Below are 14,812 nucleotides of genomic sequence, written 5' to 3'. Positions count from 1 at the left end.
AAAAGAATAGAATCTGTTTTGCTTGTGCAGAAGAACACATATACAAAGAAATAGAAAAGGTATCCACTCATAAAAATTGCTCCATAGTGCTAATAGTGGTCAAAAACTCTGCAGGGGATGTTTTAAGATGTGAAAATGAAAGGTACGCAGTGTTTGGTGCTTTTTTCATGTCAGGATTCAAAGAGTGGGAATATTTGCCAAGCTTTCATCAAAATTACAGAGAGTGTTGTGAATCAAATGAATCACAGTTGAACTATGATATATGTAGGACACAACTTGAATTTGGGGAATGCGAATTGTTGTAAACCTGGCATACATCCAGTAAAGAAGCGAGGAAGATGGAGAAGCTGAAGAAGAAATAGTAGCAGTGGAAGGGGAGTCCGACAGTGACAGATGAAACAAAGGAATGCAGGGGAGGCAGCATGTGGAAAGGTTTGAAGTGGTGGGTCAGCCTAAGGCAGGTAGAGAGACAAAAGACAGCACAGCAAAAGCTGTATCCATATTGCATGAAATAGAGACATGCACATAGCTCATCCACCACCTTCCCTTCTAGAGACTCCTCTCTGCATCCCAGGGGTTATGTTGAATTATCCACAACGCCAGTTTCGTTTGTCGCTCTGACTTTCTTATCTCTCTCTGTCTCCATCCATCCATCCAGGGAACACCAACAGCGTTTTTGGCCTGGACTACATCAGCGGTGCCCTGACAGTGAACGGCCAGCTGGACAGAGAAAATCCACTCTACTCAGCAGGATTTACTCTCACTGTCAAGGTAAACTACTGAATGGGAGAAGAGTTGAGGATGGAGGGACTGTTGCTTCCTAGAGAAAGGATTCAAAGTGTGTGTTAGCCTGTGGGTGAGGGAGAGCTTTGATATGATGGTGTATTAAATCAATGCATTGTCTGGGTTTAATAAAGTCTCAAAAGACCTGCTAAGAGCAGTACCTCACTCTGGCTTGTGCTGTGCATGCTGTAATGTAACAGTCTCTAAAGTTTATACTCATGGCTATAATTAGGAAAGGGTTCGAGGTCAATACTTCACTTAACACTGACTAAACGCAAAAAATCCCACAGCCCCAGTTATGTCTATAGATGCTATACGTATGTGACAAAACACATAGCTTTACTATGCTTGGTAGTGAAGATGTTTGTGATTCTTTGATAATATCCCTTTCAGAGCTTTGTGTGCAGTGAACAGCCAGCAGCAAGAGAGTGTTGGGGGGTGCGGAGGAGGACAAGATAAAGGAATAGGATTTAGAGTCCTCCTCGATGCTAAGGGCTCCTTTGTTCCTCCTTCTCTTTTTTTCTTCTGTTTGAAACAGGTGGAGTCTCTGAATCCCTCTGTTCCTCCACTGAGCCTAAAGTCTATCTCACTTGGCTTTTTAGCATGTCGGTCCTGCCCACTCACCCACCAACACCAAACCCACCCCTCCACCCCCTACCCCTGACCCACCTACGGCCTTCCCACCTTGTCCACTCTGCCACTTTCTTTTTTGTCGTCATTTCTTCTCTTCCACTGTCGTACACCAAGAGGTTCCCACAGGGTGTTAGAGGGTGCATGAAATTGATTTCCAAGTGCTACTCAAAGTGGAAGGATTTGCGATCAAAGACCCAGTTTTTTCCATGTTGCTGCAATGTTACATTGTGGATTTTTATGGCATGTCAAGTCAAATCCTTAGCACATGCACTGCACAACAAATGGCCTTCAATAGCACTTAATGGCCCCACTAGAACTCATTTATTTGCTCATTTAGCTGCAATTATTGCTCATAAAGAGCAGATTGTATGCAGGGGTTTTATATGAGAGAGCATTGAGATGCAATTCTGAGATTTAATACAAAAAGGGATTCTTGCTAACATATTCTAGCCTCAGTCTATCTTTTTAATAGAAATCAATAATTACAAAAAAGAAAAGTAGAATAAGCGAAAGTGCTGAAAACGAAAAAATGTCGCCCAAAAAATGTATTTATAAGATATGGATTTTTTCCTCTCACATTTTCTCTGCCTCTCTCTGCTTGTGCTTTCTTAGGTGGTTCTACTATTGATTGTGGTGTGCCATAGTAATACAACTAATTTCTCAACTTCAGGCAGCTTAGATAGTGCTGAGCGTGTGGAGGTGGAGGTCAAATGATTCAGTGGCATTGGGACTAGAGAGGCTAAACTACCTTGATTACCCAGAGACCAGCATGTTGTTCCTGCCTCTCCTCCTATTGCTTGTGACACTCCTCTATCAATAAAAGACCACAGCTGCCCATTCCTATCTTTCTCTCCCATTTTTTCATTTCAGAGGCCTCACATCTTCGATACTCGGGCAGCCAGAAACAGAGTGTGTAATTGTGTCTTTTCAATGGGACTCCTTTCTACTAAATCTCATTGTGTGTATGTGTGTGGATGTGTGTATGTGTGGATGTACATGTTCTGGCCCTCTCTTGGCCTCACTTTGAGCCTATTTCTATGATTGCTTTGAGTCCGTCTGTCCACCTTTTGATCCAATAAATGAACAGCTGTAAATACCTGGCTGAAATTGCATGCTGACCGCCTCCATCCAAAATGACATTTTCAGTGCAATTGAATGCATCTCGTACCTCTCTCTCTGTCTCTCTCTCTTTCTCTCTCTCTCTCTCTCTCTCTCTCTCTCTCTCTCTCTCTCTCTCTCTCTCTCTCTCTCTCTCTCTCTCTCTCTGTCTCTCTCTCTCTTTCTCTCTCTCTCTCTCTCTCTCTCTCTCTCTCTCTCTCTCTCTCTCTCTCTCTCTCTCTCTCTCTCTCTCTCTCTCTCTCTCTCTCTCTCTCTCTCTCTTCATTTGCCACTTCCCTCTGTGGCTCTGTATAAGGCCACGGAGTTGAAAGATGATCGCAGTCCATCAGAGGCCACAGTGATGACCACCTTCACCATCCTGCTAATTGACAAGAATGACAATGCCCCAAAGTTCAACAGTTCTGAGTACCGGGTCCGCATCACTGAACTTGCCCAGGTGGGCTTTGCTCTGCCCCTCTTCATCCAGGCTGAAGATAAAGATGAGGTGAGTAGATCATTTCCTTATGTGGCTGTCACAACAGTCACAACCAGTTAGAATATTCTTGACATTGAGGCTATTGTCACAGCTTGCTTCTTTTGTATTATAGGATTTTACCACTGAATGTACAAATACAGACCAGTTATTGAAAAATTTGGCTGCTGAAGGGACTTAAAAGAGACATCAATAAATGAGTGATCAGTTAGAGCAGTAAAGTGAAGTTCACTAAGCTATTTTTTACTTTTTACTATCAGTATGATCAAATTAGATCTCACTACACAAAAACAACATCAGCCCAGCTGCTAGTGTGTTTGCCACATCTAGTGATGGGCAAAGCAGTTCTTGTTAGTGTACTGAATTATTAGAATCAGTTCATTAAAAAGATTTGTTCAAAAGATATGTTCACAGAATAGTTCAGTGCTTGACCAGAGCTCTGACTGCGTAGTCCCACTCACTGAACTGAAACATGGCCGAATGTTCAGTTCAGCTCACTAACTAGTGAACTGAGAAGGGTCATTTGTGAAGGATAAGCCAGTGAGCAGAGAATTTAGTTAGATAAAGGTACAGTTTGCAAACTGAAAGCTGCTATAATAATGTCTTACACTATTACAGCACTATTGTAGCATCCAGCACTATTACTGCATAGAATGTATACACCTAATTATTGAATAAAATATTTGGTAGTACTTCCTACTTCGAGACTTCAAGATATAAAAGGGAGGTGCTTAATGTTAGCAAACCTAATCAGCTGTGTATTTTCTGTCTTGAACACACCCCATTCCTCCTGCAAACAAATGACATGAATCACTCACTCAGTGAGTGAGTGTATCCCTGCAAACGAGTCATGTTCGCTCGCAACTGACTGAGAGCTCAACTCATTCTTTTGAACAAATAGTTTACGAATGGCACAACACTAGCCATTTCCCATTAGCTGTATCGAACAACCTACTGTGGTGACAAATAGGGGTACACACACACACACACACACACACACACACACACAAACATTACACACATCACACACACACAGAGCCCAAACACTTTTTCACTTACGCTTGTTCTTCCACTGTGTCTCTCTGTCTCACATGTGCACATACTCACTCACACAGCCTGAGACCAGCACATTGGACTCGACTACAATTTAATTTGCTCTGGAAGAGATGGGATAGAGCATCAAATTATACCTAACGAGGAAAATCAATCACCTAGGGTGCAGATAAGCCGAAAGCTAGTCAACTCTGATTGATTCAGGCACAGCCGCCTCCAGGGTGGAATTTGACAGATAACTGCAAGTCAAGTGGATAGAGAAAAAGGTGGAGAGTAAAAAGAGACACACGGAGGAGAGGAGAGGAGAAAAATGGGCGAGCTAAAAGTAGCCTGCAATGGAGCAAAACCAAAGTCTGAATAATTGGTGGAGCAGGAAGAAACAGAGAAAACGGGAGAGAAAGAAATCACCTGAAGGAGAGATAGCAGGAGTATTTAGCAGCAGGTCTGTTTATTAATTCTAGGGATGATGTGTTTGCTTCTGTCTGTGTTGCAATGGCGAGGCAATGAGGGGAGCACCGTGAGCGCATTTGATGCATGGAGGTGGGGTGACAACCCAGACACCTGGCATGTGATAAGAGGTCCCTCTGTAGGTCAGCATGCGGCACCCAACATTTTTTCCACTACCAAACACTGCAGTCAGTCCAGGGAGGCACCCAACTGCTAAGATTGCTCATTAAAAATGGGGGAATAGCTATGGAAATTCTGAGATGCATTAAACCAGATTCACCATAGATGCTGCATTAGAAAGCACCCCTTCAGGATCACTCCATTAGCACCCACAGCTCACTGCCCATTCGTCCTCATATAACACAACGAAATGCGTCAGGAAGAGCTCAAAGAAGCAATGAATGTTAAATGCACAGTTGCGTGCCGGAGACAGAACATGCCTGCGCTCTACCAGTTTTGCATTGTAACGCTGTGTCACAGTGTCACACACGCAACGTTCAAAGAGTAAAAATCTAAGGAATGTTTTTGTCAAGCAGTTTTGTATTGCTGTTTTGATCCTATAAACCTGCATGTCAGTGCCGATACGCACACTCATTCACACTCCGCTACACCTGTGCTGTAATCTCACTTTTTCCAAGTGTAAAGGATTACAGGCAGACGTTTCATTTTTTAGACTATGACACAAGTGGTAGTTACCTCTCCCTCCTGTCTTTCGCTCCCTTCATATGCTCTTCTGCTCGGCGAGCATCTATAAAACTTTTGCCGCTGGAACTTGTCAGTAAACTTTGTGGCTGTCGCGTCTGACAGGGTGCTTTTATTGGGGGCTTCTAAAGGCAGAAGCAAATGGACGGGCAATTACGTTTATGGGCAGTTTGAGGTGACATCCCTGCATATTGGATGGTCTTTTAAATAGGAGTCATCAGCCACAATGGTTCTCCCAGAGATGAAAACAAAAACAAGGGGGCTATTTCAACCGCCAGCATAATGCCAATTGACCACCACGCCCGTCTTCCTCTGTCTGCCACAATGGCTCCTTGATTGGCCGCCCTGCAGCTTTATATATGAAGACAGGAGGGCTCTTGTGATGTTTTCTCAACTCAAGACAGCCACAGGCTTTTCAGGTCTGTGATGTGATTTTGACTCACTTGGTTTATATTTGCCCATCATGCCTTTGTACTCTGAGATTTCTTTGAATTAAAGAAGCAAGAGAATGCTGAGGATTGGATGTGTTCTTTTTACAGGTTATTCACAATTTCATGTTATCAAAAGCATCATAATCACGTAGTACTAACCTTGACATTCAGACCCACCCAAATACACTGCATAGTATTTCTAAATCAGACTCCATGCTTACATAATCTAACAATGTGTTGGCAGCATATATTGAGCCAAACCCAGACACACGTGTCTGTGCATAGATAGTCATGGTTGTCATCAGGGATCACATCATCCCTCCTTTTCCTCTCATAATACTCAAACTATGATGATTAAAACACATGGTTTCAGCCTCATTCAGTGGCAGGGTAATCATCCCAGTTAAACATACTGCATACAACTCTGTGGACAGTGCAGTGGGATTTGCTCCATGTTGCACTCAAATGGCCATTTACATAATGTGAAACAGTGCAGTGCAGCATCTATGTGGCGGAGATAAAGGAGAATTCAGATGAGGAGGCGAGATGAACGTGTGGTTATTGACTGTGATTTGATTCTTATGTCTGTTTTGCATTCTAACCTTGTCAGATCCATTTTCCCACACATTTTGATTGTTCTGCTCGCTGGTTATTCCCTTCTGCTTTTCCTGCAAAGCTGGGTCAATGGATAGTGGACACGAAACAATTTTCTCGTTTTAGGTCAGCCTGCCCACTACCTTTTTATGAGTCTTTTACCAGCAAATTGTTTCACACATCAAGAGGAATAAGGTCTTAATAAATGTGTCTGTCGACCCAAACACTGTTCATAATGTTTTGAATTTATGATCAGCAGTGATGGGAAGGTGTGTATGTATAGTGCTCATAAAGTTGCCACTTTGTAAAAGGTTCTAACCTCTCACACTGACTGACAATAGCAGACAGTTGTGAAAAGAAGGAGATATATTACATGTAGATTATGGGAAGATAGCGAAGGATAAGGGGAGTGTCTGCAAAAAAGATGCAGAGATAGAAAAGAAACATCTAGCACATGGCTGTTACAGAGTTGAATAGAGCTGGCCTCACAGCTGATGTTACACGTGTAGCCTAAAGATCAGCATCAGGATGAAGAAAATGTACTATAGATACTTCTCTGAAAATCCACTGAGTCATTCAAGCGTTAGTACAGTACAGCTATCTTGCCTGTGAGCATCACAATATTTTCTGACAACACACATATATGCCAAGACAACTACTTTCATAATATCATCAATGAGCTGACAATAGTACAAAATGCGGTAGTGTTATTTTACACTGAAACCTGAATATGTACATGTTAAACCATGTTGAAATATACCTTATATACCTATACCTATGACTTTATTTCCAAGCTCTTCTCTATCATATGATTCGTGTATACCGCCACACTATGGTCAGGACAGAACAGTCTGACTTTTGACCTCTTTGTTTGTTTGCTAAATTTGTGATTCTTATTCTACTGTCTCTACTGTTGCAGTCAGTGTAAAGAAAGGTTCATGTTTTGGTGTAAATGAGAGGTTTGGTGAAGTATCAGCTCTGCCTTTCTGTGTATTCATATAGTGTCTGTATGAATTATAAGTTTTATCCAAAAGCTAATCATAGAAACTCCAAAGATATATAGTAGTGTAGAATTTATCATGTACATTTGTCACTGGAAGGTTAGACAGAGTGTATATCAACACCTGCCTCTGAACCCTCTCAACATCCCCTTCTCTGTTTTCTTGTACTTGCTCCTCTCTCTTATCCTTCCTGCGGCAGGGGGTGAACAGCATGTTCCAGGTGTTTCTGACGGGAAACAATTCAGAGTACTTCACCATCTCCCCCACAGCAGTACAGGGGCGTGCTGACATCAGGATGAGGGTGGCCCTGCCACTGGACTTCGAATATATTCGCAGCTACAGTTTCTCTGTGAGTTTTCAACTTATAATGAGCATGCTTAAAGTGTACTAATGGACATTTACATGAAAGAATGCACACTGGGATGAACTCCAGTCCCCACAACTCTTAAAAGAATCAAGACGTAGGAGATGAATTAACAAGTAAACAAATAATATACAAAGTTTAGCAGTAGGGAATAAATAGCCATTATCTCCTCCACAAGGTACCTAATGTTTATTTATTTATTAAGTAGGATGCATACATAAACACTTGCTGAAGATATTTCCAGTCATTGCATTCATGTAACAGATCAGTTTTGAAAAGAGATACAACGTGGAATAAGAGAGGGTCATTTTCTTTTGATGACCAAACAATGAGTTTGTGGACACAAAGCAGCTATATTGTCCTTCTGCATGACTGCTTTTGACTGAACTCTGGACGAATCACTGATTTCTAAGCAGCAAGACTGAATATAGCTTCATTGTGTTTCTTACAACTTGTTTTTTATTTGTTTGGATATAAGGCTTTGTCAGACATAGGCTATATCTCTTTCTCAACACTGTAGACCTGTGTGAACAGTGAAATTGGTATTTTACCCCTGAGTCATTTATAAAACCAAAGGGTGCCTGGCTCTGTGTCTAATCCAAGATATCCAATTCTTAAACAAGCCAGTTATTTATGACTGTATCTTCTGTGGCACTGAGGAAATTATAATGATATCTGTTAGGAAGCCACCTTAAAAAAACACTGTTAGACTTGTACTATTTCTGCTTTTACTGACTTGTAACAAATGAATAAAATATGATTAATGTTGTATAAAAATATATGGCTACATTTAAATATTTTGTGTAAATATAATCCTTGTTGTCTCTCCTCAGCTCTATGCCAACGAATCTATGTCCGACCATGTGGGATTTGCCCGTGTCTTTATTGAGCTGATCAATGAGAATGACAACCGGCCCATCTTCAGCAAACCTCTGTACAACATCAGCCTTCCTGAGAACACACCAAGTGGTACCTCATTGATACGTATCCTGGTGAGTGTCTAAAGAAAGCACAGTGCAGGGTTCACACAGCTGATAGCATACTCGCAGAGTGGATCCTTGTGATTTATTCCTGAAGAGACATTTAACAGGAATCCAAATAGATTACAATAAAACCTGACTTGTACAAGTAACTTTTATTGGGCTTGTTTTATTGGGGATGAAATCTTGGCGTGTTTGTTTGCCCCATGTGGCCCACTACTCTCTTGACACTTCAGCATATGAGCTGTGATTTATGGTGACTCAAGCGAGGCTGCCTTAGGAAAAAGCGCAAATAAACACAAATGAAAAATTCAATCACCGGTTGGGTTACTGTTATCCAATACTGTGTCTTATCTTGTGTATTTATGATAGTGAGTGGCCATGATGGCAACAACTCTTAGATCTTAAAGATAAATTAGGACTCACTTTTGGCTTGGTCTTTGTGAAAGCAAAATTAAATGTCAACTGCCAACGCAGTAGTGAGTTCCACTAAAATAATGACCATACCATTGGAGAATAGTAGGAGAATGAGAAAGCCAGTCACAGAAAAGAATATGGAAGTTAGCTTAATTAGTTAGTGTATTTGTTATTATGCCAAATTACACTTTTCTGACCCATCTGACTTGGAAAAAGAGTGCTGTTCTCTGTCTGTCTGCAACTTTTGAAAATGAAGATTGAATTAAGCACAGCATAATGAAAAAGTGCTCAGCTCAAACTTAATTACTATTAATTAATTAATTAATTAATATTATAGATACCAATAATGACAGGACAGCACCCAGTCAAACTAATCCAATTAAGACAGGGCTTAAGAATTATTTTAATGTGGTATGGCTCATTCCCACCAGGTCTGTTAGCTTTTGTTGAGATGAAGTGTCCTTAAGGCCACTCCATCTCATCTTCTCAGAGTCCCACCGTGCAGCTGAGCTCACCCTCAGATACCATCCTGAGCAGCCACTAGTTTAATCAGATAGGAAAAAATCTACAGCCATCTCTCCATAACTCTGCATTATTATTCATTACCAGTCATTCATGTGGCAGAACATCCACAATCCACTAGATACAAGTGCAAAAAGCGCAGTGAAAAAATCAATACTGTTTATAGACTGGGTGCTCATGAAATGGAGATTGCAGGGCAGTCTAATACCCGATAAGTCTGGCTGATGTTGGCCTCGTGCCGGAGCGTACGGCCTGCTGTGGAATCTTGATTGCTGGCTGTAGAGTGAATGGGCTTTAAATAGAATGAGATGTGGCGGCTTTCAGTGAGGACTGCACTGGCATGGATGGCAGCACTCGTACATAATATACGCGGTTAGATGAGGGCTTCGATATTCTGACCTGCTTGCGCGCACACAAACCCTCTGTGATGCCACTAGAGACAAAAAACACACAGAGAGATAAAACAGATGTTTCCCACACTCAGGTAGCTCAGCTCTGAAGGTGAGAAATGGAAATACACACACACACACACACAAACTCACATACACATACGCTACTATCTCCCTGAACTCCCTCAAGGTCAGCACATGGCTAAAATCAGACAAAATCACTGTAGGCCTTTCTCCAATTTTTATCCAGTACAATTTCCATTTAGTGTGTGTGTGTGTGTCCAGTAATGTGTTTGCACAGATTTGTTTACCAATGTGGTTCTGTCATAATTTAGTTCATTAGTATTTTAGACAGGAAGTTAAAACAATTGTAATCCAATAATTAAAGTGGAGACTGTTTATTTATATGCTGCAGTCTGATCAAACAAGCGACTGCCGCTTCACTCGTGTTTGTGTGAATAATGAGGTATTTATTTTGAAATGGGTATTTCATCCATGTATTGCATAGATTATTTTTTATAAAGTGAAGAAAAAAAGAAATTAAATCCATCCAACTACTTTTGTTCAAGTAAAAGTGTGGGTGGAAGTCGAGAAATTGTAAAGGAGTGATGTACATCCTCTGAGTGTAATAGGTCATATTTCTTTAAATGAATGGCCTGCTCTAGTTATGTGTGTTAAAGCACAGAGTACAGAGATGTAAAATTAGCCTTGATCACATTCAGCCCTGTGCTACACTTTTAAACCCAGTCCTGTGAGTCAGCCCCAGGTAAAATAATAACTTATCCTGCCAATCATCCCACTGCTAAGGACTAATTATGTCATTCACCAGCTGCAGAAAAACATGTTGAGTTGAAGTGTTAATTGTGACAAAGTGAATGCATGAGGTCCCTAAAAACTGAGTCTGTTATTAAAGGATTTGTAGACTATTACATTAGTATTTAACTCAAGTTCATGTTATTCTGTACTTTTTATTACAGCTCTCTGCTGGCACATTTTCTTTCTTTTTTTTTCAGTAGCTACAGTTCATACCTGTCTCACACAAGTTCAACAGGTCCAGCTTCAGACTTTCTGCTCGTCTAAATACAGTGAACAATCCAAGGCATTACAATATAACTAGATTGTTAGCCTCACAGTGCTCTCTGTCAGATGGCAATGAGGTACAACAGATGGTGGGCAAATTATGTTTTAGCACCAAAAGGGAGCACAATTCTTTCAGTCTTAATCTCGCAAGGTAGCCTGACCAACCCGCCAAAATAAACAATGACAAACACACACTCGCACAAATTAATTCATTAAAAAAGGTGTTGGACATTTTTGTAAATATGCATATTTGTTTTCTTGCTGAGAATTAGATTAAAAGATTGATACTACTCTCATGTCCATGCATTAAGTATGAAGCTAAAACAGCGAGCAGGTTAGCTTATTTTAGCATAAAGGCTGGAAGCAGAGTAAACAGCTACAGTAGCCTCGTTGCTCTAGCTACAGTATATTGAGCATAGAGAGTGGGGTCACTTCTCTAATTCAATTCTCAGAAAGAAAACCAAATTTTAGTATTTCCTAGTTGCATTACATGACATTCAGCTACTAATGTCACACTATAGCACCAGCATCTCAGGCCAAAACAAATGTGCATGTCGTTTAAAAAAACGAAAGCAACCCCTGAACACATAACTCACAAAACTCAGACTGTCAAACTAGGCAGTGCTGATCCAATATAGATCAATTCTGTTACAGTATTGCTTATTTCTCGCCTCAAATGTTTTCAGAAACATATTTTAGTGTAATGTTTGTACCCTGTAATTTGAGAAACGTTATATCTTGGAAATGGACACAGGAGACGCCAAGGGACTCACATGCCGGCTACCGAAACAAAGAAAAGAAAAGCTTGGATAACAACACGTAGACGGAGTGTGACTTCATTCTCTGCTCAGATTGCCATTATATCTTTACATAGCAAATAGTTGTTTGATGACATCTAGTGAGTCTGAATATTGTTTATTGCAGTCATGTTAGACGTAACTTTTGTAACTGTTTCTAATATGCCAAAATATTGTTGCATGTACTATATCTTTTTTTAAGCAGTGTGTAGCCAATTACAATAGCTGACACTGTGAGAGCCAGCTGAGAGCAAAAGTTCGGGAGAGAGTCAGCAGCCAGACCTTTCTCCATTTTCAGTTAATGAGTGGCTGAGAATGACACCAAAATGAGAATAGCTGATTCACCTTAATGGTCAGTCCACTTTAAGTGGTTTGGTTAGGCTAACTCATTGTCACTAATTTTGGGGCTAACCCGCTTCACTTTTCCTGCAGTTGGGAAAACAACTGATTAGAGTTCTCTTTGTCTTGAGAAGCTGCAGTTTTTATTAACGGACACACTGTAGTCTGTACTGTACATTTACTGCCAGGTGACAACTAACTAGCAACCTTTTCCTCTGCTGTGCTCACATTCACCATCACTTTTCTGCTGCTTGCTTAACCACACGCTCACTACACACACACATTACGCACCATCCTATTCCTTAATGAACCTCTGAGGAGAATGAGGAGAGGGAAGATGACTCAAAACAATTGCACAATAACATACAGTGTTATCATGCTTGCACAGTGTGTGAGTGAAAATCATTAGTAGCCCATTAATATTAATGATCATGTGAAATTTTAGCAGCGGCACTCATAATTGTGCATTCTGCTGCAGAATGAATATAGAGGAAACACTGCTATCATCATGGCCCATAAGTCTGCTGTGCTGAAAAGAGGGTTTTACATTACATAACAACTAAAGGAAAAAAAGGTCATTTTAGGGAACAATGTTGATATCTTTAGGAGTCTTTTTTTGAGTTGAAGCATGTGCCTCTTAAGATGGTAAAGAAAGGTATGTGTAGTTTACGTCGCTCTATGAAAAGACGACCTCTTGATTTGAGAATATTTTCAGTGATGAAAACTGTACCCATAGATCAAGTGACTGAACACAAATGAGTAAATTACCCTTGTAAGGCAATTTGGACATCCATGTAAGCACCAATAATAGCAGAAAGGATCATCAAATTAGGATTCAGCCCCTGCTATCAGAATAACTATGAGGCTGATAATACTTTCTCTCACAATGAGGTAATTACTGTCAAGAGTTTGACACAAGGTACAAGTGCTGTGTTTTTGAGCTTAAAGTGTTTCCTCACTCGTGCAGTATATCAATAATGTGGTTAGAGTGGTTTGTATGTAAAGAGGGTGGAGTCTGGATGATGTTTATATAATGCTTTATACCTATGCTAATTGAAATTATGCACGTTGTTCCCAGTTGCTCTTGAAAAGTGCTAAACAAGCAATGTGATAATGCAATTGAAAGGCTTTGTTTGGGTTAATATTCATAGCTCATCTGATCAGTGCTTATGTACAGTGTTAGTCAATGCATTACTCAATGCCCGCTCCTGCATCCCCATGGACACTTATGCTCAACATACAAGTATACACACACGCAAACACAAACACACAAATGCAGTGACTGTTTAATATTTATGGTCTGCAGCATTACTTATCATTATAAATATTTATTGTGATTTACTCTTTTGTCTGGGTCCTTTTCTCTCTCACTCTCTCTTTCTGTCTCTTTTTTTGCCCTGGAGGCTTTAGACACCAGCAGCTGCTCGTATCAATGGAATCACTCTGATTTTCCCTCCTTGGGTTTATGAGAAAATGCCTTCTTTCACTTCTTATTTATTGTATGCCCTGAGTTATTGTTGTTTTTCCTTTTCTCTGTTTTGCCATTAGATTGCTAATGGTTTTCAGGTGTTGCATTGATTCGCCCTGTAGTTTCTTGTGTGTTTCTGCCGTGGTCTCAACTCATTCAACATCTTTCTACCCATTAGGCTCTACCTCTGAGGATATATATGTATTTGTTGAGGATATATTCCAAATTAATATGCATATAAAAGCAGACTTTACCTGCACCTGTCATTCTTAGTGCTCTAAAAAAACATATCAGACGGTACTAGACCAGTATCTCCCATAGCTGTGTACACAACTCCTCGTGTTAACTACGCTTGTTCTACTAATACCATGTTCTCAGTGTGCTTTACAGGCTCTGTGTAGATTCTGTGTGTTTGACGGCTAAGACACAATGATAAATGCCTCTAGCAGAAGCTTACAAATTACACAGTGGAGAATGTTATGCTTCCACCACTGTTTAGACAGGCCTTTATGGAGTAATAGTCACAACAGTAATTATAATTCATTATTATAATAAAATAGGTGCAGCCCAGCTTTCTCTTCTGTTAGCTCAACCACAGTCACTGTTAATTATTGGGGCACTTATCTTGGGTGTGAACGGGTGCACAGAGCAGAGAAGAGCAGGCGGGGTGATGCGACTTGTGAAATGTCTAAACTTAAATCCATAGATGACGCTGATTTTTTTTTTTTTTAAATCACCACTGTTTTGCAACATTTTAAAGATTGTCCTAGATATAGTACACATGTTTACAGTTGTCTACGATTTTGTCCATAGTCTATTGTGATCGCGTCATGTCCTGACCTCAGCTCAACAAATAACAACACTGTAGATAGCATGTACTGTACACGATTGCTTTGTCTGTTGTATTCAGGCTGTCTCCAGTGTAGTTTTTATTCTTTACATCTTCCCTGTTCTCTACCTCCTCCCTGTTATTGTGCTAATCTTGTTCCTTCATCATTGAGGACAAACACAGAAAGAGAGGGGGAGGACGAAGGCCTGTCGGCAAAGTGAAGCTGCCAGCCATAGAGAGCTCTGCATTAAGCCTTTTCACTGGCAGCTCAAACTGAGTCTCCAGCTTAGGCGCCCAATACAGTCCTCTCTCTTTCTGTGTCTCTATTTGCCTCTTTTCTTTATTCCAGAGGTAACAGCTGTTTTTTTAGCGGTTCACATGTGGTTGGAATC

The 14,812-nt window shown here is 40.6% G+C and overlaps 1 protein-coding gene across 1 annotated transcript in view; it reads left to right on the top strand.

The window, feature by feature from the left end:
• The window catches only part of cdh23 (cadherin-related 23), a 156,946-nt gene that overhangs the window by 80,029 nt on the left and 62,105 nt on the right, over positions 1 to 14,812 (top strand). Inside the window, 4 exon segments of the mRNA XM_062430184.1 lie at positions 659 to 771; positions 2,831 to 3,019; positions 7,435 to 7,584; positions 8,433 to 8,591. Of these exon segments, the coding sequence (XP_062286168.1) occupies positions 659 to 771; positions 2,831 to 3,019; positions 7,435 to 7,584; positions 8,433 to 8,591 (611 nt within the window).

This window comes from Scomber scombrus, chromosome 12 (genome assembly GCF_963691925.1).
Source record: "Scomber scombrus chromosome 12, fScoSco1.1, whole genome shotgun sequence".
Taxonomy (NCBI): Eukaryota; Metazoa; Chordata; class Actinopteri; order Scombriformes; family Scombridae; genus Scomber; species Scomber scombrus.
This window is presented reverse-complemented; position numbering and strand designations above follow the sequence as displayed.